This window comes from Pseudorca crassidens, chromosome 3 (genome assembly GCF_039906515.1).
Source record: "Pseudorca crassidens isolate mPseCra1 chromosome 3, mPseCra1.hap1, whole genome shotgun sequence".
In the NCBI taxonomy this organism is placed as follows: domain Eukaryota; kingdom Metazoa; phylum Chordata; class Mammalia; order Artiodactyla; family Delphinidae; genus Pseudorca; species Pseudorca crassidens.
In genome coordinates this window covers 126,606,209-126,634,032 of record NC_090298.1, presented here as the reverse complement: position 1 = coordinate 126,634,032, position 27,824 = coordinate 126,606,209, and the positions used below count along the sequence as shown (strand labels likewise).

The 27,824-nt window shown below is 52.2% G+C and overlaps 1 protein-coding gene across 3 annotated transcripts in view; it reads right to left on the bottom strand.

Annotated features, from left to right (window-relative positions):
* NDST1 (N-deacetylase and N-sulfotransferase 1) overlaps positions 1-27,824 on the bottom strand; it is a 71,662-nt gene that overhangs the window by 27,066 nt on the left and 16,772 nt on the right. For all 3 annotated transcript variants that reach the window (XM_067732281.1, XM_067732284.1, XM_067732283.1), the window contains exons 2-4: positions 13,155-14,051; positions 6,265-6,759; positions 3,326-3,413 (exon numbers count right to left, since the gene is read on the bottom strand). In XM_067732281.1, coding sequence (XP_067588382.1) covers positions 3,326-3,413; positions 6,265-6,759; positions 13,155-13,667 — 1,096 coding nt within the window. In that variant the 5' untranslated portion in view covers positions 13,668-14,051. The remainder of the gene's footprint in view (positions 1-3,325; positions 3,414-6,264; positions 6,760-13,154; positions 14,052-27,824) is intronic.

The following is a 27,824-nucleotide window of genomic DNA, read 5'->3' as shown; positions in this document are numbered from 1 at the left end:
AGGCATAGAGGGAACTTACCCCAACATAATAAAGGCCATATACGACAAACCCACAGCTAACATCATTCTCAATGGTGGAAAGCTGAAAGCATTCCCTGTAAGATCAGGAACAAGGCAAGGATGTCCACCATCACCACTTTTATTCAACATGCTTTTGAAGTCCTAGCTATGGCAATCAGAGAAGAAAAAGAAATAAAAGGAATCCAAATTGGAAAAGAAGAAGTAAACCTGTCACTGTTTGAAGATGACATTATACTATACATAGAATATCCTAAAGATGATACAAGAAAACTACTAGAGCTCATCAATGAATTTGGTAAAGTTGCAGGATACAAAATGAATACAGAGAAATCTCTTACATTACTACACACTAACAACAAAAGATGAGAAAGAGAAATTAATGGGACTTCCCTGGCAGTGCAGTGGTTAAGACTCCATGCTTCCAATGCAGGGGGCACAGGTTCGATCACTGGTCGGGGAACTAAGATCCCACATGCCGCATGGCGCGGCCAAAAAGAAAGAGATATTAAGGAAACAATCCCATTTACCATTGCATCAAAAAGAATAAAATACCTAGGAATAAAAGTACCTAACGAGGCAAAAGACCTGTACTCTGAAAACTATAAGATGCTGATGAAAGAAACTGAAAATGACACAAACAGATGGAAAGATATACCATGTTCTTGGATTGGAAGAATCAATATTGTCAAAAGGACTATACTACCCAAGGCAATCTACAGATTCAATGCAATCCCTATCAAACTACCAATGGCATTTTTCACAGAACTACAACAAAAATATTTTAAAATTTGTATGGAAAAACAGAAGACCCTAAATAGCCAAAGCAATCCTCAGAAAGAAAAACGGAGCTGGAGGCATCAAGCTCCCTGACTTCAGGCTATACTACAAAGCTACAGTAATCAAAACAGTATGCTACTGGTGCAAAAACAGAAATATAGATCAATGGAACAGGACAGAAAGCCCAGAAGTAAACTCATGCACCTATGGTCAATTAATCTATAACAAAAGAGACAAGAATATACAATGGAGAAAAGACAGTCTCTTCGATAAGTGGTGCTGGGAAAACTGGACAGCTACATGTTAAAGAATGAAATTAGAACATTCCTTAACACCATACACAAAAATAAACTCAAAATGGATCAAATAATGTAAGGCCAGACACTATAGAACTCTTAGAGGAAAACAAAGGCAGAACACTCTTTGACATAAATCACAGCAATATCTTTTCTGATCCACCTCCTAGAGTAATGAAAATAAAAACAAAAATAAACAAATGTGACCTAATTAAACTTAAAAGCTCTGCACAGCAAAAGAAACCATAAACAAAATGAAAAGAAAACCCACAGAATGGGAGAAAATATTTGCAAAGGAAGTGATTGACAAGGGTTAATCTCCAAAATATACAAAACAGCTCAGGCAGCTCTATGTCAAAAAAACAAACCACTCAATCAAAAAATGGACAGAGGGCTTCCCTGGTGGCACAGTGGTTAAGAGTCTGCCTGCCGATGCAGGGGACGCGGGTTCATGTCCCGGTCCGGGAAGATACCACATGCCGCGGAGCGGCTGGGCCCGTAAGCCATGGCCGCTGAGCCTGCGCGTCCAGAGCCTGTGCTCCGCTACGGGAGAGGCCACAACAGTGAGAGGCCCGTGTACCGGAAAAAAAAAAAAAAGGGCAGAAGATTTAAATAGACATTTTTCCAAAGAAGATATACAGAAAGCCAAAAAGCACTTGAAAAGATGCTCAACATCACTAATTAGTGGAGAAATGCAAATCAAAACTACAATGAGGTATCACCTCACACTGGTCAATATGGCTATCATCAAAAAGTCTACAAACAGGGACTTCCCTGGGGGTCCAGTGGTTAAGACTCCGTGCTTCCAATGCAGGGGATGTGGATTCAATCTCTGATCAGGGAACTAAGGTCCCACATGCCACGCAGTGCAACCAAAAAAAGTCTACAAATAATAAATGCTGGAGAGGGTGCAGAGAAAAGGGAACCCTCCTGTACTGTTGGTGGGAATGTAAATTAGTACAACCACTATGGAAATCAGTATGTAGGTTCCTTAAAAAACTAAAAATAGAACTACCATATGATCCAGCAATCCCAGTCCTGGGCATATATCCAGAGAAAACCATAATTTGAAAAGATACACGCACCCCAATGTTCGCTGCAGCACTATTTACAATAGCCAAGACACGGAAGCCACCTAAATGTCCATCAACAGACAAATGGATTAAAAAGATGTGGTACATATATACAATGGAATATTACACAGCCATAAAAAAGAATGAAATAATGCCATTTGCAGCAACATGGATGGACCTAGAGATTATCATACTAACTAAGCCATACAGAGAAAGGCAAATATCATATCACTCATATGTGGAAGCTAATTTTTTAAAAAATGATACAAATGAACTTATTTACAAAACAGAAACAGACTTACAGATATCAAAAATGGTTACCTTACTTATGGTTACCTAAGGGGAAACATGGTGGGGAAGGATAAATCAGGAGCTTGGGATTAACATACACTACCATGTATAAAATAGATAACCAACAAGGACCTACTGAATAGCACAGGGAACTATACTCAATAGTCTGTGATGAGGGAATTCCCTGGTGGTGCAGTGTTTAGGACTCCACACTTTCACTGCTGAGGGCCTGGGTTCAATCCCTGGTCAGGGAACTAAGATCCCACAAGCCAGGCAGCACAGCCAAAAAACAAAAAAAATTCTGTGATAACCTATGTGAAGAAAGAATCTAAAAAAGAATAAATATATGTATAACTGAATGACTCTGCTGTACACCTGAAACTAACACAACACTGTAAATTAACTATACTCCAATAAAATTAAGAAAAAAGAAAAACTCGTGACAGTGCTCATCTCTGGGGTGGGTACAGTTATAGGGCATTTTCATTTTCTCTGCTACATATTTCTGTAAAATTCTTAAAATTCAACTAATTCCTTTCTAAGGCTGAAGTAGTACAAAGAATATTAAAAGGTGGTGGTGAGAGGGAGACAGGAGGGAGAGGATGCCCACCCCCCGAACAGCAGAGCCTGAGGCCCAGGGACAGATGAGTGGGGGCCGTCGTGTGTTACCGCTGTCTCCAAATGCCCTCTGCCTGGGGCTGCGACTGCTCTGTGGGCTGTCTGGCTCTGGGAGAGGCCACAGAGGTCAAATGTGGCCCTAAGTGGGCCCATCCGCCCACCTGCTGACCCCATGGCATAGCACTCCGAGGGTCTGGATGTTGAGGGCCCCTGGAAGTTGCTAGTGGGGGCAGAGCCAGGCCCACTTACCTGTGTGGAAGAATTTCCCTGAGTAGCCCAGGTTGAAAGTGAAGTTTGGGATGTGTGTCCGTAGTTCGTTCTGCGTATCAAATAGGGCCTAGGATAGGCAGAGTGGGGAGAAAGGGGTGAGGGGAAGCCAGAAGTTCCCTGCTCCTCCCAGAAGGGTTCAGCTCCTGCAGGACCAACTATAAAGTTGGCAGGGCCCATATAAAAATGAAAATAGGGACCCTTGCTCAAAGATTGTTGAAAATGTCAAGAAGGAAATAGCAGAGCATTATCTTGAATATGGGCCCCTTCCAAGCATGGGGCCCTGTGTGACTATACAGGTCCCATACCCACGAAGCCAGCCCTGTGCTGCCACCTCCACCAGGCCTCTGGCAAGACAAGACATAGACTCTAGCCTGGTTCTGCCATGCCCTTGAGAAAGCTATGCAAATTCTCCAGGCCCCAGTTTCCCCAGGTGTGAAATAGGGATAATAATAGCTCCCTTATGGGGCTCCTGGGAGGATTAAATGAGATACTACATGTAAAACAGCCTGGCATTTTGGTAAGTGATGAAAAACAGTGCCATTATCATGTCTGTGGTCACTGCCACTGTGAGCCTCACGTCTTCATCTGTCAAATGTGGGGGATTTCACCTCGTTGGTGACTGCAAGGCTGATGTCAAAGGACCACGACTTTTCCAGAGACGTACTGTGTGCCCAGCAATGCAGTGTTTCCAGGCACAGCTCACCCACTGCTTTGCAAGTCAATGAAGGGATGCTGACACTTGTGAAACAAACATACAGTTGTCCTCTGGAGTCAGGACTCAAAAAAATCCCTACCAGGTATGATGCACAAGCCTGCTAGGAAACCTGTAAGAAGAGCCCGCTATCAGAACACTTTGCAAACAAAAAGTCCTGGCCCTCCTTGGGGCCACCACCGGCATCTTACCAAGGCCATGCACTACCTGGTGGACGCCCATGCTCTAGCTGTGTGGCCTTGGGCCAGTTACTTCACCTCTCTGAGTCTTAGTGTCTGTAAAATGGGCTTTAAAACAATACCCACCTCACAGAGCTGCTGTGAGGATCAGATGATGCAACGCACAGAAAGGGCTGAGCACAGAGCCTGGCACTTGCCAAGCCTTGAATAAGCACTGCTGTTGGTATCATTTAAGTTGCACTGTACAGCCCGTACTGGACAAGTTAATGAGGCAACATTCATGTCTCTGCAAGGAAAGCTCAGTTGTAGCCAGTCCTTGGGATTAAAGAAAAAAAAAACCCGCCCTTTCTGACTCAAAAGGATGTTTAAAGCAAATGGGACCTGGTTGGCACAGAGCTCTACAGTTTGCACTGAGCTGAGTACACTGAAGAGGGCATCTCTTTTGGTATTCTTCTACAGAAAAGGCTCCAAACTGCTAGCATTCCTCTCATTCCAATAATGGGGAAAATAAGAACGAAGAAGGGCAAGCCCAGGGTTCACAGGAGACACAGTGAGCCTGGCAGCCTGATTTCCTCATGGGGTTGACCCTGGACCAGTCTCAAGGACTCATCCTGGACACGAAGCAAAGACCTAGGTTACAGCAGGAGACAGCAAGGTTGGGCCACCTGAAGAACGTCCTAAGGAGAAAACAGAGTAATCTACTTTGCTAGAGGTGGGTCGGGGCATTGCATGACGCCTCAGAGCTGGAAGGCTCAACAGGAGTCATCTCAAAACTTTCTTTCAGTGGGGGAGCCCCTGAGGAAGTGAAATCTCAGGAGCAAACCCAATGGGTAAAGCAGATCAAAGCAACACTGCTGTGTCCCAGAGGTAGATCCGGAAGGGCGCAGAGCCTGGCATCTGCACATGCCCCCTCACCCCAGCCAGCCAGGTCCTTCCCATCCACCCCATCTTGTCATTTCACCGCTGAAGCTCAGACAGTGGAAGGGACTTGCCCAAGTCACCCAGTCAGGGGCAGATTGGGACTGGAACCCAGGTCTTGACTCCCCAGACAGTGCCTGCTCCTCAGCAGCATCTACTCTGCTCTCCCCTGCAGGTGTACGGAGGAGCAGAGAGTTCACTCCAGACCAAGGCAGGAGGACGATGGACCCCGCCCCCTGCCCCAGCCCAGGGCCTTCCTTCCAGGACCCACGGCCAGTCCCAACACAGCACCCACACGGAGGAAAGCATTCCTCTTAATTAAGTTCCCTTTTCCATCCTCGTCCTGTCGTCAAAAAGAAGTCTTGGTTTGGTGCTAATACGTTTCTAACCCTCACTAATCTCGTATAAGAGAGGACAGGTCATCGGTAGGCAGCAGTACTTTGCTAGAATTTAATCCTCTGTTTCGTTTTCATTGGATCTATTGTTGCGGTTGCCCTCTATTTATGGCAACTAATACCGATTTCCCCATTTACACTAGTGATGTTGTTCCTTTTGCATCCAACTCTGAGTAAAGTAGTGAGTAGATGAAAATGGTCTTAATTTGCAGGCTTCTCTTTTATAGTGATACATGTGTAAAATTTCATGGTTTGCAAAATGCTTTTACATACAGGTAGTTTAGTTTGGTAAACATTTTTTGAATTAAACACATGCCTTTCACTATCTATACAGACCGCAGTTAAAGTATGCCTTGTGTATGATTCACACTCTAATTCTTGTTTTATGAGTTTTGTAGGAGCTTTGGTACTGACACAAACATTTTTGAGAGTTAAAAATCATGTCTGGATTAAGAGGTAGGTACTCTCCGCACAGCTACCATCTCTCCGTAGTTACATTCTTGAGCTCCATATAACCAGATGCAAAATTCCTGTATATTCAATACTTCAAATAATTTTAAATGGCACTTACTCCTAATAAGACAATAAAACCAAGTGGCCAAGGGAGGGGGACTGACAGCACAGAGGAGGTGCAGACAGCAAAGTCACGATGGGGACTGTAAGGTCTGAAGGTGGCGAAGCCCACCCTACACGGTCTGGCGCCCCCAGCCATACCTTCACGTCCTCCACCTTCATGCGCGTGCCCTCCTTGCCCACAAAGATGTCGTCAATATCCACCAGGATGTAGCGGTCCAGAGGCAGCGAGAGGCGCTTGCCTGTGAGGAAGGCCACGGCGTCGACGAAGACGAGCTTGTGCAGCCAGAAGTTGAGGTTGTTGCCGAACAGCACGCGCTGGATTCCGTCGTGGAGGCCCAGGTCCTGGACCACAGTGGCATGCAGTGCGGCGTGAAGGCCGGCATCCGCGCCCAGGTGCGGGATGGACTCGGACGACCGCGTCTTGGCCAGGAGCACAGGTTCGTAGGTGGAGTGGTTTGACTGGAATACAGTCCAGTCCTCGCCGGGCAGCACGCCCTTCTCCACCTCGCTGGGCCGCGTCACGTACAGCAGCGGGGACTTGGGGTTGATGCTGCAGTCCTTCAGGCCCAGGTTGGAGTGCAGGAACAGGGGGAAACCTTTGAGCTGCGCGCTCAGCAGGCTGTTCTCATTGGCCTGCAGCCGGGTGGGGTGGGGCAGGGCGGGGGAGGGGGGGGAAGAGAGCCGTCAGAACCACAGCCCCAAGGGACCACGGAGTATCAGTTGTGGACTCATAACAGTCATGTCAACAGTACTCACTAACATTCACAGAGGGCTCGTCACATTCCTGATCCTGTGCTGACCTAGCGGTGCAAACCCCGCTCTGCCTGTCATCGTAATATACCAGCTAACACACATGCCGTGCTCACCAAAGCCAGGAACCAAGCTCGTGCACTTTACATGAAGGGGTGCCGTAATCCTCACAGTGACCCCACGATGGAGGCATCACTGCCATTCCCATTATACAGACAAGGAGACTGGGCCCAGAAAGGCTAAGTAACTTGTCCAAAATCACACACAGGAAAGTCTAGCAGTGGAGAGCATGGATTCTGCCACCAGACTGCGTGGCCTTGGGCAAGTCAGGTAACCTCCCCGCGCCTCAGTTTCCTCTGCTGTAAAACATGGCCAAGAATGGTAACTCCCTCAAGGGGTGATGGAGGAGGCTGAGCGTTGACTCCCGCAAAGTGCTTAGAACAGGGCCAGCGGCATCGCCCATTGCTCGTTCAGTCCTCACATCAGCCTCAGGAGGAGGGTTCCTCTGTCATCCCCGCTTCACAGACGAGGATACCCAGGCTCTGAGGGCGGTGCTGCCCTGAGTTGCACCGTGGTCAGGACGAGCCACACCTCACAGCCAGATGGCTGACCCCTGAGCCCACACACCTGACCACCAGGCTCCCCTGCCTGGGGTTTCCAAGCTGGCTTTTATCACAATCTTTTCTTCAGGAGAAATCCTGGGCGGATGCCAACAGAGAAGAGATCAAAGACGAGGTATCTTCTGGGAGTGCAGGAGCAGACACTCTGCCCACTGTGCTCCCAACCCCCATGTGCCCCCAGCACTCCCAAGGCTATGTCCCAGAGGAGCCCAGCTCCCTGTGCCTCCCTCTCCTCCCAGGACCCGCTGCTGTCAGCTCCCTGGGAACCTGCAGGCAGTACCCACAGCACCCCCTTTTCCTCTTCCCTAGACTCACAGCCCCTGCTCCTTATCCCTCACCCTCCCAGCCACCTGCCTCTGGATACAGTACAATTTGTCCTTGTCCCTGTGCCAACTCCTTTTGGTCTTCTTGGCCTGACAAACTGCTCATCCTTCAAAACCCCATGCATCAGGACCTCCCTGGTGGCGCAGTGGTTAAGAATCCACCTGCCAATGCAGGGGACACAGGTTTGAGCCCTGGTCTGGGAAGATCTCACATGCCACGGAGCAACTAAGCCCGTGCGCCACAACTACCGAGCCTGCGCTCTAGAGCCCGCATGCCACAACTACTGAAGCTCGAGCACCTAGAGCCTGTGCTCTGCAAAAAGAGAAGCCACGGCAATGAGAAGCCCGCACATCGCAATGCAGATTAGCCCCCGCCCAAGCCCACATGCAGCAACGAAGACCCAACGCAGCAAGAAAGGAAGGAAGGAAGGAAGGAAGAAGGGAGGGAGGGAGGGGAGGAGGGAGGGAAGGAAGGAAGGGAGGGAGGGAGGGAGGGAGGGAGGGAGGGAGGGAGGAAGGAAGGAAGGAAGGAAGGAAGGAAGGAAGGAAGGAAGGAAGGAAGGAAGGAAGGAAGGAAGGAAGGGAGGAAGGAAGGGGCCTCCCTGGGGCATTAAAGCCTCAGCTGTAGCACTTCTCACCTTGGCTGCTGCATTATCTGTTCAGAGTCTCCCCCACCAGTCTGCACCCTCTCAAGGGCAAGTACTATGTCACTTCCACCTTGGATCCCTGGTGCCAGCACAGGCTTGACACCCAGTGGGAGCAAACGCATATCGGATGAGTAACTGGATTTTTAAAAAGAAAGAAGAACAGACAGATCCCAAATACCTGGCACATGACAGCTTTTCATTACGGGTTTCATTTGTTTATCCCACAATTGTTCACTATGCCAGGCACTATGTTAAGTAACAGGGATACAGTGAGAAAAACAGACATGGCTCCTGCCCTCGTGAACTGTAAAGGCGAGCAGAGAAGAGAGAGAGTAGTCAATATAGCAGAAATATACGTAAACTTCAGTGTGACACATGCTACACAGAGGAGGTTCATAGTCCTAGAAGAGTAGATAACTGGGCATAGTCAGCTGGCTCAAGAGAGGCTTCCTGGAGAAAGGGATTGAGTAAGCATCAACTAGGGGAGAGGTGGGAGCCAAGTTCAAAGAACAGCAAGTGCAAAGGCCCTGAGGTTGGCGAGAGCTCAGCACAGTCAAGGAATATCAAGAGGCCAGCAGAGTGATCAAGAGGGAGGAGAGGAGATGAGGCAGAAAGGTCAGCTGGGACCAGACCTGCAGGACCCTCGAGGCTTGAAGTGGCAGTGGGAAGCCATCAAAGACTCCATCAAAGGGTTGTGAACAGAGGGATGACAGGTTCCAATTTGCATGTTAAAAAGGTCCATCTGGCCACTGTGTGAAGAACGAGTGGGGTGGGATGAATCAAGAGTGGACAAAGGGCAGCAAATGAGGTTGGAGAGGCAGGCACAGTGGTCCACAGGGCCACCCTGGAGAGCTCACCACGTGAGCACTGAACAAGGACACTCAGCTGAGGGCTGAGCCCTGGGCCTCAAGTAGAGCGACATCTGCCCAGGGTGCCTTTTAGTAATAACCTTCATGCAGAAGTGCTTTTTTCTAATTCCCACGAAGGCTCTGCAGGGCCCTTGCCTCGTAAACTGAGATAAAGGGCCTGCATTTGACTCTCCACACACCAGGAGTACCTGCCAACTCCCACCCTGTCCTGAGCCAGCCTCTGTCTGGTGTTGACAGCCCCAAACTGAGAGGCCCCTCCCTCAGCCCCCGGCTCCCCAAGACCACTAAGCCAGCACTGGGGACAAAGGCAGGGGGGGCCAGTGACATTTCAGGCCCTGTCCATCACCTGCTGTGGCCTGGGAGGCCACACTGGATCACAGGCACTGAGGGATCCCATTTCAAAGCCCCGACTCTGAGCTGACTGCCAGGCGCTGGCAGCTCAGCCAGCTGCCCAGCTGGGAGGCATGAAGGAAGGGAGGAAGCCAAGTTGCCGACTGTCCACCCCAGTCCGCAGCGAAAGCAACCATCTGGGGAAGGGAATGGAGAGTAAGCCTAAGCATCGCAGAGACTGACCCCCACTGCGGGCCTCGTCCCACGGGAGGGGAATCCCTCCTGTTGTTCGGCGCTGGGGACCCACGCAGGAGACACCAAATCTTCCAGTGGGGTCATCAGGCAGAGGAAGGAAGAGCCCTGATCAGGGAATGGGAGACCTAGTACAGACTTAGGTAGTAACTGGCTGCGTGACCTTGGGAACCTCGGGGTCCCCAAGGTGCTACCTCTCAGGGCCTCACGTCCCACATCCGTCGGTCAGTTTGCTCCGACGCGCTCACCCGTGGTTGGCTTAGAAGGGCTGAGCGTGGTGGTCGAGTCCTGGCTCTGACTGATGAGCTGTGTCGGTCTAGAGGGCCATGTAACTTTCTGAGCCTTGAGTCCTCACCTGAAGATAAAGCGCCCACTTCACAGGGTAGCTGTGAGAATTACATACGATAAGGTCTGCAAAGCCATGAGCTCAGGGTCTGGCATGTAGCACGTGTGCAGTCAAGCGTCAGTGGCCCTTGTCAGGCCTCCACCGGGATGTGCTCAACCCCGGGGCACCTGGAGCTGCAAGGCTGAGCCAGGAAGTGGGGCTACTGATGAAGAGCCGCTCCCACCCTCAGGGTCCTCAGGGGCACATGCTGGCCAAGCCACAAGACAGAGAAAGAGCTACCACCAGCTGTGTGTGCCGAGGTGAGATGACAAGGCATGCCAGCTGCCATTTATTGGGTGGCTCTGGGTACCAGGCACCGGGCTAATGCTTCCCATCCACTGTCCCGTCTTCAACATGGCACAGTGAGGTGGTGCTGGGATTGGCCCCCACTTCACAGATGGGTGGAATATCCTGCCCAAGGTCACTCTGCCTATAAGTGACAGAACGAGTTGAACCAGAGTCTGGACTTTTCAGCCCCTGCTCTCCCACTGACCTGGGAATCCAGTGCCAGCGGGCATTGGAAAGTGAGTGTCTCCAGATCCCTGGAGTCCCAAGCCCGATGCACAGCACTGAAGCAGGCCTTGCGGAAGAGCAGAAGGATGCAGCTTGACCACCAGATGGCTCCCGTTAGAGCAGAAAGTCACAGGCCCCTGATCAAAACCAAGGAGGGGTCTCGTCTTACACAGCAGGGTAGGAAGAGCACGGAGACCTGGAATTGCCACTGACCCCACAGGGAGACTCTGAGCACCTCCCTGCCCTTCCTTGGGCCTCGTGTTCACCTTCTGTAGAGCAAGGAACTGGGGCCTGATAGGATCCAAGCTATGTTGTACCGACCGTGCCCAATGACCACAGCCCACTGCTTGGTCCCCACAGACTGTGGGAGCTCTGTGCACCAGTTGTGGCCTCTGATGCAAATTCTACTAAATAGAATAAATGGTATTTGAAGTTCCTGGACTCATCCCACAGTGTAGGAATAAGCCTCTGGAGCCAGACCACCTGGGTTCAAATCCTAGGTCTGTGCTTACTAGAGGTGTGAGTGTGGCCACATTGCTTCACCCCTCTTTGCCTCAGTTTCCTTCTCTCAAATCAGATGCCATCCACCTGGCTTGGAGGATGGTTTATGAGGGTCAAACGTGTTAATTCACATAAAGCATGTAGGACGTGCGTGGCACTGGGTGAGCACTCGGCAAGTGTCGGCCATTGTGATGTTTTTCAGGCCTGGGGCTCTGAATCAAGCCTAATGAAGTTCATGGCAGGGAAGGGAACAGAGTCCAGGAGCAAAGGGAAGCAGACAATGAAGCTGTCTGACGCTATGCCACTACCCAGCCATAAACCGGGCCAGCGTTTCCCAGACAGTGAGCCATGAAATAAAGGGTTTGTCATTAAGCCAGCCGGGGAACAAATCTCACCAGGTTGCTCTACTGCAGGACTTCTAAGGGCCTTCAATTTCTTGGCCCACAAAACCTGTTTTAGTGGCAGAGCAACCCGATCCATTAGTGCATGAAAGAACACAGCCGTGAGAAACCCTCAGCGAGACCAGGCTCCTCCCAGCACGGAGCACGGGTCCAGGGCGAGGCTGTGCCGCCAACGCCTGGGGACGAACGAGCAGCCATCGGTGGACACGGCCCACTTCTGACCCATCTCCTGCTCCTCTCCCCACTCACACCAAGCAAGAGCCGGCCTTGGGACCCGTGTGTTTACTGTCCCCTCTGCCTGGAAGGCCCTTTGCACAGAGAGCCGCGGGCTCCTCTCACTCCCTTCTGGTCACTTTATCAAAGATGACATCACTGGTAATGCATTCTATCAAAACCAGCACCAACTGCCCATATCCATCACCCAGTGCCCTTCCCCGCTTTCTTTTTTTTTTTGTACTTATCACCACCTGTCACATGGTATGTTTATCTGTTCACTGTCTAGTCACCCACTGCACTGAAATGTCCGCAGCACCACAGCCGGGACTTTGCACACTTCGATAACCACTGTGTCCCCAGTGCCTAGCAAAGGACCTGGAACATGGCAAGCACTCAGTGTTTGCTGAATGATGGAACAAACACCCCCGAGCACCCAACTACAGTCCCAACCACCCAGCTTGCGCGTCAGAGTTCTCTGACCAGAGCCTCTGGATCCCCCATCCAGCTGTTCACAACCTCCTCCCCAAGGACAGCTCCTCCACGACACTTTCAGCAAGGGCTGTGGTCCTAGCAGTTGCTCTGGGTACCCCGCGGAGCCCAGAGCAGCTCACCGGTCCACTGGGATTTCTTTCTTCCAACGCAAAATGGCTCTGGTTCAAGAGGTACATAAACTCCACACCCCTCCACAGCCAAGAGGAAAGGGTGCGGGACCCAGAGCCCCCAACTGTCTAAGTCTGGGTTCAGACCCTGGCTCTCCCACTTACTGGCTACATGGCCTCCTGTGACCTAACTTAATCCTCCTGAGCCTTGGTTTGCCCATCTGCAAAACAGGGACACACCTCATCCACTGGGAGGACCGACATGAAAGGTTTTGAGGGACCCAGCAGGGCATATGCTCTCCTCCCTTGCACCCATCCCTGGGGCCTCCCTTAGGCACGAGCCTGCTGTGTGCCGGGCCCCATGCATGGAAGGCAATGCCCCTGTCGTGTGCTCCCAATGAAAGCTAATACTTAAAAAGTACCTACTAGACGCCAGGCACCAGGCGCTCCAAGTGCCTTACCTACACTCACCCACTTACCTTTCATGACAACCTAGGAGGAGGCGTTACCATTACACCCATTTTTCAGGTGAGGAGAGTCAGACACCCAGTTAGCAAGTGTGGGGATAAGAATCAAACTCAGCTGGAGCTCTCCACAGCTCGGGGACCCGCTCCCCACATACCTTGAAGAAGCCGATGATGCCCACGCCGTAGGCCACGCAATACTTGTCCAGCAGCTCCCTGTTCCAGGCATCCAGGTTGACGTACTTGAGGATGTTCTCATAGATGATGAGGGAGAAGCGGCCGCGGCCCTTGTCGGTGAGTGTGGGCATGTCACCCTTGCCCGGTGCAATCTCTGTGCGGTACTTGAAGCGGCTAGACTCCAGGATGGCCACCACCTCCTGGCCCAGCTGGGAGTAGAGGCTCTCCACGAACACCAGCACCAACGGGTCCGTGCGGGAAGGGGCAGCCACCTGTATGGGCTTGAGTGGCAGCAGGCGGCTGGGGGCCACGGGCGGCGAGTCCCCACAGTCAGGCTCGGGGGCGTCCACCGAGGGCTCCAGGCCCCGCTTCCAGCCATATAGGTAGTAGGCCGAGACAAAAACGCTGAACAGGCAGAAGGCGAACAGCAGGAAAAGTACAGCCTGCGGGGACATGTGCCGACACAGCCTGCGGAGGCGCGCCAGGGCGGGCATCCTGGCCCCCGAGACCTCGGCCACCGGGGGCCCGGCCGCCCCGGCTGCCCCAAGGCCCCACGCAGGAGAAGACTCCCAAGTTGTCCACCGACCAACAAGTTCACAGAGACTCAGCGAGCAAGGCCCGAAGTGGGCAGTGGCAGTGGAGGATCCGGGCCCCAGCCCTTCCTCCCAGCCAGGGGTGCAGTCCGCGGCTGGTTGCGCTCCTTCCTTCCTCCGCGCCCCTTTATGTCACCATGGCAAACCCCCACGTGGTCCTGTGCACAGCAGAAGTGCCCCAGGGCGTTAGGGCCTCCTGGGGCGGCTGGGCAGTGGGCTGAAGGATGCTGGGCATGCCTGGGGGTGCCGCATGCCGCTCGCTCGGTGGGGCCCCTGGGGCTAAGGCTGTGGAGAGAGGAGGAGAGTCAGAAGGCGGAAAGTCAGAGTGTGGGCTCCGGGGGTCCGCTGACTGTGGACCCACACAGGTCCTGACCTCGCGGTGGGCCCAGATTCAATGACCGCTACCCAACCTGAGTTCATGATTTGGGGCAAGCTTGTCAATCTCTCTGAGCCTCAGCCTCCCCGTTTGTTGACAACAGTACCTGCCTCACAAGAGGCTGGGAGATTACATCCACTAATGTGTATAAATCACACTGGGCAGTACCTAGCATATGATGTCTACAATGATAGTTGCTATTTACCATAATGATCAGTCCAAGACTAAACCAAGAAAACTCCAGAAGCAGGAAGGACAAAGTGAGACAATAAACATTTGCAAGGCCTAGGAGCTAGAGGTGGAATTCTAAATCACGACCCAACACCGCGTTCTCACCATCTTACCATCTTCCCCTCACTTCCCCACGTGCTTCCCCACCCATTTCTCTGAATGCACCCAGCAGCCCCATCTGACAGACGAAAAGACTAAGGCTCAGGCTAGGATTCAAACTCAGGGCTGTCCTCAGAATGGCAGAAAATATTTGCAAATGAAGCAACTGACAAAGGATTAATCTCCGAAGTTTATAAGCAGCTCATGCAGCTTAATAACAAAAAAACAAACAACCCAATCCAAAAATGGGCAGAAGACCTAAATAGACATTTCTCCAAAGAAGATATACAGAGTGCCAACAAACATATGAAAGAATGCTCAACATCACTAATCATTAGAGAAATGCAAATCAAAACTACAATGAGATCTCATCTCACACCAGTCAGAATGGCCATCATCAAAAAATCTAGAAACAATAAATACTGGGGAGGGTGTGGAGAAAAGGGAACACTCTTGCACTGTTGGTGGGAATGTAAATTGATACAGCCACTGTGGAGAACAGTATGGAGGTTCCTTAAAAAACTACAAATAGAACTACCATATGACCCAGCAATCCCACTACTGGGCATATACCCTGAGAAAACCATAATTCAAAAAGAGTCATGTACCAAAATGTTCATTGCAGCTCTATCTACAATAGCCCAGAGATGGAAACAACCTACGTGTCCATCATCGGATGAATGGATAAAGAAGATGTGGCACATATATACAATGGAATATTACTCAGCCATAAAAAGAAACGAAATTGAGCTATTTGTAATGAGGTGGATGGACCTAGAGTCTGTCATACAGAGTGAAGTAAGTCAGAAAGAAAAAGACAAATACCGTATGCTAACACATATATATGGAATTTAAGAAAAAAAAAATGTCATGAAAAACCTAGGGGTGAAACAGGAATAAAGACACAGACTTACTAGAGAATGGACTTGAGGCTATGGGGAGGGGGAAGGGTAAACGGTGACAAAGCGAGAGAGAGGCATGGACATATATACACTACCAAACGTAAGGTAGATAGCTAGTGGGAAGCAGCCACATAGCACAGGGAGATCAGCTTGGTGCTTTGTGACCGCCTGGAGGGGTGGGATAGGGAAGGTGGGAGGGAGGGAGACGCAAGCGGGAAGAGATATGGGAACATATGTATATATATAACTGATTCATTTTGTTGTGAAGCTGAAACCAACATACCATTGTAAAGCAATTATACTCCAATAAAGATGTTAAAAAAAAAAAAAAAAAACTCAGGGCTGTGAGGCATCAGCAGCTTGGCTGTGCTAGGAGCCCCTCTCAAACACCAGTGGTCTCATCTGGAAAGCACCACCCCTGCAGCATCGGGGTGGGGCCAAGGGACAAGTGAGTGAACCTGTCAGAGGAGCCCGGCATAAGCAACACTCAAGAAATCGCAGCTGTCGCTATCTGCCCCTTAACGCAACAGGCATCTCTCATCCTCAGGGTACGTGCCCACAGTGGCACAAGGACAGCAGGCGACTGAGCCCCCCAACCTGAGGATCCCAAGTTGCCCAACATCCTCACCCAAACAGCGCCCCCCCATACCACGGTCCTCCAGTCTCCCTTTAACATGAGTGGAGGCAGCTGCTGAAAGCTGGCAGAAGAGCTCCCCTGGAGATGGGAGACGGGGACAAGGACAGAAGGTGTGAGGGACTGGGCTGCTGCCAGGGAGGGAATGTGAGCCTCAGACCCAGAATCGGGGTTGCAGGGAAGATCTTCAAAATCCCTCCCAGCCCAAGACTATATGGTATGCTTAGCGTGGATACAGTATACTAGAGACCCTACAATTGTACTTCTAGGAATTTATCCTACAGGGAGTAATTGCAGAAGTGTGTCAAGATTTCCCCACAAGAATACGACTCCCAGTGCTGTTTATAACAGCAACGTATGTTTATAATAGCAAATGCCCAACCATAGGGGATTGTCTTTAGCAATTATAATGCAAGCATGTGATGAAATCCCAGGCAGCCATTTACAATATGTTGAAGGAGGACATTTACTGACATAGAAATATAATTACCAGGACTTCCCTGGTGGCGCAGTGGTTAAGAAGCTGCCTGCCAATGCAGGGGACATGGGTTCGAGCCCTGGTCCAGGAAGATCCCACATGCCGCGCAAAGCAACTAAGCCCGTGAGCCACAGCTACCGAGCCCATGCGCCACAACTACTGAAGCCTGCGCGCCTAGAGCCCATGCTCCGCAACGAGAAGTCACTGCAATGAGAAGCCCGCGCACCGCAAAGAAGAGTAGCCCCCACTCATCGCAACCAGAGGAAGCCTGCACGGAGCAACGAAGACCCAATGCAGCCAAAAATTTTTAAAAAAAAAAAAAAAGAAAGAAAGAAATATAATTACCATATATATTGTTAAAGTGGAAAACATTTATAAGACCGTATGCATGGTCATATTTTTGTGAAAAATTTTATGCATAAGCCAGAAACTGGTATGAATCCAAAAAACAAAACAAAAATGGTAACAATTATCTCTGGTTTTTATTTGCCTTTGTTTCCTAAATTTTCTACAATAATCATTTATTATTTTTGTGAATATAAGAAAACAAATGTTTTTAAAAGATGTGCTCAGAAGCAAGAGGCAGGGGTGTGAAATGAGGACATGTCTTGGACATTGGGTCTGCTCCCAGTTCTGCCATAACGTGCTGTGTGACCCCAGGCACACCCTGCCCCTTTCTGGGCTTCTTGCCTGTTAGAGAGGGGCCTGGGCCAGATGGCGTCTGGGGGCTCTTCCACCTCTGATATTCTACAGTTCAGTCTCTACTATGTGCCAGCGTCACAGGGAAGCTGGGGCAGCCAAGAAAGCAAGCACCTACAATGCAGGGAGTGTGACAGGGGAAGGGAGGGTATTTGAGAGAACTGAGGGGCACTTAATCCCCCTGCAGGAGGAAGGAGGAGGACAACGGAAGGCTTCTTGGAGGAAGTGGTAGCTGAACTGGCCAGAAGACCAAGAAAGGGTTGACCAGGGGTAGGAACAGTGAGGGACACATACACAGCTTGGAGCTAAGGCAGTAGGCAGAGCTTTCCAGGGAGTCCCTGCAATTCCACCTGAGAGCAGGACCAGAAGGGGCAGGCTTCCTGGGTGGAGCCACAAGAGCTGAGGTGACTGGCCCTGCAATTATTCCCAAAGGGCACCCATGTCCCACTTCCCATTGATAAGGGCAGCCCTCTGCCCTGCAGCCACAGCGAGCCCCACCCCTTGGCCCGGGGCCAGGGCAGGAACACAGTGGGTGGGGAGGCAGAGCTGCCTCCAAGGTGCCCTGCCTGCTGCCTGGGGGCACCTGCCTACTCGGGCCAACTAGCCCCACATCCCCTGCAGGCCTGGGCACTGCGGGTCTCCGGCCTTTGGTCTATTGCATTAACAGCCTTTCCACATGTGTGCTAATCATGACACAACCAGCAGTCTCAGGCGTCTCGGGGGCACAGACCCCTGTGTGAATCTGACAACACTTCTCCATAAAAAATATGCACACATGCTAGAAAATGTTTTAACAATTTCAGAGTCCAAACCCCGTGTCCCCTACCCCATCCATGGACCTAAAGCCCTAGTTAGTAGAGCCTAAGGATTACGTGGGCAGACTAGAGCCAGGCAGCTTCGTTCAAACCCAAGCCCTACCACCCAGTAATTTTGTAATCTTGGGCAAGTTATTTAACTTCTCAGTGCCCCCAGCTTCCTAATCTGTAAAATGGGAAAACTTGACATACTTCCCAAAGTTGTGAAAATTAAATGAGTGGATACCTAGGAGGTGCCGTGCCTGGCACACAGTGCTGAGCAAGGGTCAGCCGCTGTTTTCATGCACTCCTGTTGCCTATTTAACATACTCACGATGTGGGTAACACCTGAGCGCACAAAGCACCATCAAGTTCCGTGCTCTCTCTCTCTCTCAAGTCTCTAACAGCCCTTGGAATCCCAAATCCCCATTCTGAGAAGCCGTGTCTTGCTCGGGAGCTGGATGGACGAGCAGAGGCCAGAGAGAGGCCAGCAGGCTAGGGAGAAGGCCATGCAAAGCCCAGGCCCGAGAGAGGGTAAAGGGAGAAAGAGAGTGGGCCAACTAGCCCCCGTCCCCAGAGAAGGCCGAATACCCTGGCAAAGTGCTGACCACCAGTGAGCTGGCAACGGGGGCCTCCAGCACCGGCCCCACTGCGACCCCTCAAAGGCCGGGCACCAGCCATTCAAGGCCCTCCGTGCCCGCCTGAATTCCTGTACCCCTGTAGCTCAAGGGATGGCAAACTGGGGGTTTCTAACCCCTCTGCAGCCACCCAGGCCTCAAGGACAGCTGGGGGGCTGAGGCCTCAACACCTCCCTCCCGCCCTGGGCCTGCCTGGGCCTTGCCGACATCACCAGCCGTTTTCCTCAACTCCAGCCTCGCCCAACCAGTCACCAATCTTGGTCATGCATCTAAGCCTTTGCTAATGAAGTTCCCATTGCTTGGAACGCCTCCCCCTACCCCTTGGGACACTTACTCATCCTTCAAGACCCTAGTTCCAATGTCATCACCTCTCTGAAGTCATCTCCACCCATCACCCCATTTCCCGCCCCCATGTCCCATTCCTTAGGCTCCCACCCCATCCCTAAGCTATAGCATGGAAGCTGAAAACCAGGACCCTCAAGCTAAAACAGGATGCAGCATTCTTGTTCCTTGACAGCATTTTTCTTGGAGATTAGCTATCAACATCTTAAAATCAGGAGATTTCATATAAAAGTCAGAACTTCTGACTTCTTTAAAAAGAGTACATTTTAGGGACTTCCCTGGCAGTCCAGTGGTTAAGACTCCGAGCTTCCACTGCAGGGGCACGGGTTCGATCCCCGTTCAGGGAACAGAGCTCCCGCATGCAGCACAGCATGGCCAAAAAAATAAAAATAAAATAAATACATAAAATTAAAAAAAGAAATATAAAAAGCACATTTTGGTAACACGCGCCCACTGGCCACCATCAGCTGACACTATAAAGCGCCCACCTCAGATGGGTTAACACAGTCCCATAACCAACCTCCCTCTCTCATGTGGCTTCCTGCCCAGCCCGAGCACATCTGAGTGTGTGGTCCATGCAGAGCAGACTTGGGGCATTTCTACACATGGCTCTGTGCCCTGGAACCTGCAGATCACGGGGCAGAACCAGGATATACTGACCTGTGCATGGGCAGGCCCTGCCTGGTACCTGGCACACAGAGGGCTTCCCCACATGCCTGGGTGCCCCAAAGGGCAGGGACAAGTCTGATTCATTGTGGAAGCTCCCATCACTTTTCCCAGCAATGGTCCTTACTGAATACTCAGGATATAAATGATGAGCAGCTGTTATTATTCCCAGTTTACAGATAAGGAGACTGAGGCCCAAGGTGAAGTGACTTTCAGTCCTCCATGAAGCCCAGGTGTTTCTATAATAAAAATAATAGCAATAATACCATTATAATTATCATCATTGTTATTTTTAACTGCATTTACCCTGAGCCAGGCACTGTGCTAAGCACTTTTACATACTTTCTCTCAATTAATCCTTACAACTAGTACTGTCATTATTCACATTTACAGTGGCAGAAAATAAGGCTCAGAGATGCTAAGTCACTTGCCCAAAACCATATAGCTAGTCAGTGACAGAGCTGAAATTTGAACCCAGACCCCAAGAAATGGTGATGGATCCAGAGCCCATAGGGGAATCTTGGCAGGGACAGGGGAGAGCATGAAGGGGCCTCAGCTACCAAGGCCTCCAGCCCTCGGCCAGGCTTCCACTGTGCTCTCCCAGCCCTAGGCCTAGCTTTCCCTGCCAAGGTGCTGGGGATAATGAATGAGATGCTCTGGTTGTCATGGAGATGCCATGGCAACACTGCACTTTCGGGAAATACCACGGTAACTGTGGCCACTGCTCTGGAGTTGAAAGTCATTCACAACCCCACCCGTCACTCCAAAATGCTCTGGTGCCCCCACAATCCTCTCTAGGACCCAAAGGAAAAGGAGGCAGAGGTACAAGGGACTTCGCGGAGACCAAGCTGTCTAGAGAGCAGGACTGGGGAGGAGGTCCAGCTCTGCCATGGATAGACAGGTGGGCTCCAGGAATGAGACCAAGAGCTCCCTGTGCCTTTTATGGTAAAATGCACTTAACAACCCAACTCCCATGTACTTGCTGCCTGCCATGTGCAGCAGGCCTCTTGTGACGGGCCGAATGCATCATGCTGTTTCACCCCAACCGTCTGAGGGGCAGTGAGGCAATGGCTGCTAGCATCTCTGTTAAAGGCTCAGACTGGAGCCAGCTTACGTGGTCTTGAACCTTGCCTCCATTATTTACCAGCCTGTGACCTTTGCACAAATCTCTCAACCTCTCTGAGTCTCCATTTCCCCAAGTATAAAATAGGGTTTATACTAATCTATCTTGCAGGGCTGTTGCCAAGAGTAAGAGAGATGATATGTGTAAAGCTGCTCAGTGCCTGGCACATAGTGATACAGGCTAACAAAATGATTATCCATTTAATGGAGTTGGAAACTGAGGCTCAGGAAGGAACTGACCCAAGGCCCCATATCAAATTGATAGTGGATCCAGAAAGAGGAAGAGACGTCAGGCTTGGGAGCACACTGGAAGTTGGGGACAAGCAGAGGATCCATTCCCTGCTCCCTCATTCTGTACCTGAGCACCACCAGGTACCAAGCCTGGCACTGGGCACTGAAGATGCAGGCCTTTGGGTTCCAAGGTTTTATCTGGTGTGATGCTGTTGCCGGGTGAATGGAGCAGGTCCCCAGAGCCCCGCATGCTCACCCAGCTCATGCTCACCCTGCCTGGGTCACTCCTGACCATGCCCCCTACTCCCTCCCCTCTCACAGGCACACGAATGGACAGGCAAACTCACATGGTGCCGAGATGTTCCAATGGTGTCATCACGGGCATCTGGGTCACAGGCACGAGTATGGGGCGGGGAGCTGAGAGGAGTTCAGGGAGAGCCCCACAAGGAGGCTCAAAATTATTTGAATGGGCACCTGGCCTCGGGGAGGAGGAGTGGCTGCCAGCCAGGCACTGGTAGCCCCACATGCAATCCCAGGGCCACTCCCCAGAGCTGACTGGGCCCCTCCCATCCTGTCACACCCCCAGCACAGTCACGCCACCACCCATTACCCAGCCATACCCCACAGCCATGCTGCTCCACCAGCTACCCCGCCCTAGCCTGCCCCACCCACCACGTACAGCAAAGAAAATCCTCCACATTTGCTTCCCAGCTGTGCAGGAGTTTCTCCAGCGCAATTACACCCTTGGGAGGCGGAGACCAGAAGCAAATCCCTTCCTCTGCTGTAATCTGCTGCACACACCATCCCCCATAGCCCCGCAGTACCGCCTGGCTGGGGGCTAAGGTGCCGCCCATCAGTCACCCCGGAGTCCACGGTTGCCACCAAGGGACTGGCAGGAGTCTGGCTCAAGGGTCTCAGGGTGACAGAGTGTACAGTCCATCTTGCAGTGAACACATGGGGACACTGAGGTCCAGAGAGAGAAAAGGACCCCCCCCCCGGGTGGCGTTGCCAGGCCTGCCCCACCCCCACCTGCCTTGGCCCATTTTCTTACCCACTAAAACCCTGCACGTCCTCCTCCGAGGCCAGCCTCAGCCGCGAGCTGGACTCTGCCAGCTGTGGATGTCAGAAGTCCTAGATGAGCTCTCCGGCTCCACACCCCACCATGCAGTGGATTTATGCTGCCAGATGTCGGCCGCAATTATAACTAGAACACTGGTCCCCAACTTTACCTAAAGCCTTCCAAGGCAGAAGCGGTCTCCCACCCACAGCAGGTACTTAAGAGCAAAGTGCCCTTGCCGACGACCTTTCCCTTTTTGAATGTGCTATGAGGAATCGCCAAGCTAAATGCATTAAAACATGAACTTCCATTTATTAGACATGATATGCCTGCACTACATGCCACTATTAATCCTTACAAGAGCACCATGACCTACGTTCCCTTCGTTTTACAGATGAGGAAACCGAGGCCCAGAGGGGGCCCATGACTTGCCCAGTCACAGAGCTAACAAGCGGGTAACTGGGAGTCTCAGCACAGAGGCGCCAGCTCATCATCCTTCAGCAACACACGCCCTCCGTGTTCACCTAGGACAGCTGACATAAGCCAGCGCCCATACACCCCATGCTCCACTCCCTTTGAATACCACTTTCCGTTTTCATTTTCATGCATTTTACGTGTGTTTTAACATCAAAAGCAGCCTCTAACGATCCTTCTTGGAAGCAGACCCACAAATCACGCATCAGTTGACAGGCAAACAAAGCATAAAGCGCCGGTTCACTCCCCAGTTCTCAACCTGGCGTTTGTTCTGGGTTCCCCGGAGGGGGATGCCCAACAAAAACCTCAAGAACTTATACCTGCCACTTGTTGAGAATTTGTGTTTCTTCCAACAAGCCCTGAGTTGAGAGTTTATCTTTGCACCAGCTCTGAAGAAAAGAGTTTACTGAGCAAACAAACAAGACAGCTGGGGGCAAGGGGGTTTGCAGAGTGGGGAACAAGACAGGTCAGGACCAGCTGCCCTCTGGTGCCACTGACGCTCTAGGGCAGACCAAGGTGGGCAGGACCCTCACAAGGCAAGCTCTTCGTTAGCCCACGGAACTCCCCAAAATAGGACTCTCTCCACCCAACCCCCAAATCCATCTACGCAGAGTCAAATCCATTCCTAGCTATTTTTCTTAGGCTCAGATCACAGGCACTTGAAAAAAACAAAGATATTTCTTTGCAAATATCATAACCTCCCTCGCTGACAGCAGCCAGCACTGACTGAGCTCCTGGTAACCTGCCAGCCCCACACCAGCTTTCCCTGATTTATCACACCCAATCCTCACGCTGAGAGCTGGTGTCGCCGATATACGTGCTCTCACAGGCAGGAAACCTAGGCTCAGAGAGGGTACGAAGCAACTGACTCAAGGTCACACAGCTGGGCAGGGGGAGAACCAGGACAACCCCAAGCCGGCCCACCTCGGAGCCCCTGCTTGTAACCTCCGGGCAGCTGCCCAGCATTCCACACCATTCCTGAACCAGGTCGGCGGCCCAGAACGTACCCAGAGACAGGCTTCCTGCAGGTAACCAGCCCCAGCTGCCTCAGCGCAGGCTGATTGGCTCCTCTGGCAATGGGAAAGCCTTCCTTCACGGGCAGACAGGGGCACCACAGATCCCCAGAGGCAGGACCTCAGCCACAGGGTCTTCACCTTCCCCCGCCCCGGGGGCCTGTGTCATCCCCAGATAGGCAGAGACCCCACATGAGAAAGGGAGGCTGCCTCTATGCCCCAGGCAGAGGCCTCATGCTGAGGAATGGGAGAGAGAAGTGGTGAGGCTCAGACGCAGGAGATCTCAGCTAAAAGGGCCACAACTCAAAGGACAATGGTGACTGGACAGCCTCACAGGTCTGCTGCACGCCAGGTACAAGCACTCCCCAATCACGACCTCAGTTATTTGTCATCTTCTCTCAAAGAAGTACAGACAAGTTTACCATTATTCATTCCCCCATCTGCCACCCCTGCAGAGGAGCCGGGAAATGCTGGTCAGCCCCGGCCCCTGCCCTCCCACTTGCCCACTCCAGGTTGCCATATGATCCCTGACAGAGAAACAGGTGTATGGGGGGTGGGGGAGCCCTCCATCTCTAGGATGTGGAAGCAAACTCCGCGTGGGCCTGGAGTCCACATCAGCATTCCAGTGCTTCCATTGGCTCCCTCTGGGCAATACCCTTCCCTTCTCTGAGCCCGTTTCCTTACCTGGACAGCAAGGGGTAGAGATTAGATCAGAAGTTTGTGACCTCCTGCGGTTACAGAACCCTTTGAGAGGACTTCCCTAACCAGTGCAGTGGTTAAGAATCCGCCTGCCAATGCAGGGGACGTGGGTTCAAGCCCTGGTCCGGGAAGATCTCACATGCCGCGGAGCAAGTAAGCCTGTGCGCCAAAACTACTGAGCCTGCGCTCTAGAGCCCACGAGCCACAACTACTGAAGTCCACGCGCCAAGAGTCCGTGCTCCGGAACAAGAGAAGCCACCGCAATGAGAAACCCGCACACCACAACGAAGAGTAGCCCCCACTTGCCACAACTAAAGCCCATGCGCAGCAAAGAAGACCCAACGCAAAAAAACCAAAGAAATAAAAAATAAATTAAATTAAATTAAAAACAAGAACCCTTTGAGAGTATCATGAAGGCTGTTAGTGGACTCTCCCCAGACAGATGCCATACTCCATACAAATTCAGGGAGGTTGTGACCGCCCCCCTCTCCAAAAGCCAAGTGGAAAAAGCCAAATGGAAACTCTGTAGCAGCCCCTCTGACTTAAACAAGCCATAGCCTCACCGTCAAGATAGGACTGAAGCCATGAATGTAACATCTGAGCCCCGGGGACCTCGTCATTCCAGCTCCCCCCATGGCCTTGCAGTAAATCTTTAACTCGCAGACCTGCTGGCTTCAGGTGGATTTGTGAACTTGCTGAGCTGTCAGGAGAAGCTCAAAGAGAAGCTAAGCCCTTCCTTCCCACCCCTCAGCCATGGTCTCCTTTTCCATCAGGAATCTGCCAGGTCAGCCCTGGCCCATCTCCCTGGTGCAGTACTGGGGGCTGGGACACTTGAGGAACCCACTTCTGGTCCTGAATGCAGACAGGACCCGGTGCCAGGCTTAGGGGCCAGCTCGCCCTAACCCCTGCACCCCCTGGCCCCCTCCTGCATTGGTATGAACACGTACACACTGTGGGTACACACACATCAGACAGACCTGGGAGGACTGGACGGGAGGGAGGGGACACGGGGCTGTGGTCAGAGGGTACAGGGAGGCTGGGGAGAAAATGACAGGACCCACCCGAGCTCCAGGCAGTAGCCGCTCAGCTCCACTCCACTTCGCATCACCGCATCCTCTTAATGGCTCCACGCTCCTCACGTAACACAGTCACAACTAATCCCAGAGCCAGGACAAATAGCATGACTGTCCACCCAATTCCCTCTCTGGGAGGGAGCGGGTGGCCCTAGGGCACCCTGAGCCACCAACCACGTTCCCAGAAGCCTCCAGGCCTCCTCACCACCATGTCCCTTACCAGAGGCCACCGACCCCTACCTCCTGAACCTCAGGAAGAGGATGTCTTGTCTGACTCTGCCCCATGCCCAGGGGACCCCTCAGCAGGCAGGGATCCCGCTCGCTCACTCCTGCCCTGCCAGAGGTGCCTTCCATGGAAGAGGAGAAAGCATGTCCCTGACCCTGATGCCAATGGGCCCTAGGCTTCCTCTCAAGAAAGGTGGCAGCCAGGAGCAGCTGAGCCCTCACTGTCAGCAAGGGTAACCGGGCTCTGGCTGCAGCCCTGACTGACTGCCTATGCGATCCAAGCAGGGCCCTTCCCCCACCCCAGGCCTCAGTTTCCCTGCCTGTCCTGAGAAGAGGAAGAAGGACTGATATCTCCTATCAGGCCAGCAGGTGGTCAAAGCGCCTGTGATGTTGGCTTTTGGTCCCTGACCCAACCCCACTCAGTGGCCAGGCCCTTCCATTGTCCTCCCTGCCCCGTCCCCTAACCCCCGCAAAGAAAGAAGGGTAACTGCCAGAGTGCGGAGGTGCTAGGGCTGAAGAGGGCCTTACAAAGCCCAGAGAGGAGAAGCAACTCGGCCATGATCACACAGTTGTGGTGTGTGGGCTTCTCATTGCGGTGGCTTCTCTTGTTGCGGAGCACGGGCTCTAGGCGCGTGGGCTTCAGTAGTTGTGGCTCACGGACTCAGCAGTTGTGGCTCACGGCCTCTAGAGCGCAGGCTCAGTAGTTGTGGAACACGGGCTTAGTTGCTCTGCCGCATGTGGGATCTTCCTGGACCAGGGCTCGAACCCATGTCCCTTGCATTGGCAGGTGGATTCTTAACCACTGCATCACCAGGGAAGCCCTGGTATTTGCCTTTTTAGAGGACACCAAGGAGAGTACCAGGAAACTTGCTAAGTAGCAGAATTTCAGGTCCCAAGAGCAGCAGTGGGGAAAATAATGGCATGTCTGTACATGTAGGACCTGGGGATGGAAACTGCTGACTGTCCAAGGCCCCTGACATCAAACCACAAGGGTGGCCTAGGCTCCTGCCAGTGCAGGGTGATCCCAGGAACCCCTGCAGGGATTAGCAGCTGTGGCCACCTCTTCACAGGTCACCTGAGGCCCAGCCTGCAGGCCTGGAGGTGGTGACGGGGAGATTGGCCCAGATGGACACCCCAAGAGCAAGGTTCCCAGAAGCCTTGGGGAAACTGAAAAGGCTCCAGGCCCTGTGGCCAGAGTGGAGGGAAGCCAGGTGCACTGGGGGCAACAAAGACGAAGGGAAAGCCTTGAGGCACTTGGAGCCACAGAAGCCCCCTAATCTCCTGGAGGCCTGGTGGGCACAAACCAGGCCTGCTAAGACCAGGGAAGCTTCATCAGGGCCCGCATGAAAGCAGCCTCGTCCCTCCAGACTCGCTGGGGCTTGTCCCGTGACAGAAGCCCGCCGCTAACATGCCTCCCCTCCAGGGTGAGGGGCTCAAATGCTTACATGGAGGCGCAGCTGGCACGGGAAGGGGCAGCAGGTTGGGAGAGGGGGCGGGAGGACCTCGCTTTCTCTGCATCACAGACCGCTAGAGAGCAGAGACAGAGTAAAAAGCACCGGGCAGGTGACCTATTTATCGAAGGTCCTTTTTAAAGGGGCCAGGGGACCTTGGTGAGCCTCTACAAGGTAGCTGACAGGTGTCCCCAGACCCCCAAGGTTCGGGGACCAGTTCCTGGGGTCAGGAGACTGGCGCTCTAGTCCTAGACTGGGCTAGGGTGAGGCATCCAGGCAGCAGGCACAAACATGAAGGAGGCGCCCACTCCCAGGCGCTGGCATGCACCTGCATGACACTGGTCAGAGTCGCACTGCGGCCCCTGAGTCCCCCTCACAGTCTGACTCTAAGGGCCTCCCTCGCCTCGCCCTAGGCCCAGCCTTGCACTAACCTGCCAGTGACCCCACCAAGTACCTGTTCCTGTCAGGCCTCGCTCTGTTCACCAGTAAAGTGGAATGGTGCCAGATGACTCCAGGGGCCCTTCTAACTCGAAGCTGGGCAATTCTGGAGTGTAAGTGACCTCCACTGCTCATCCCCAGAAATGGGCACAATGACCCCCACTCCCGCCACCCGTAAGCCCATCAGGCACCATGCTCCACCACGATACAACCTCTCCCTATAACCGTGTGCTCTGCCCTTTGCTAAACGCTTGGCCTCTGCTTCATCAAGGCCTCATTTTACAAATGTGGAAACAGGCTCATGGAAGTTAAGCAGCTGGCTCGAGCTTCCAGTTGGGAAGTGCGGAGCTGAGATTTGAACCAGTGCCTGGCTGTAATCCTACATTCCATGGGATCTGCCACAGATAACCCAAAAC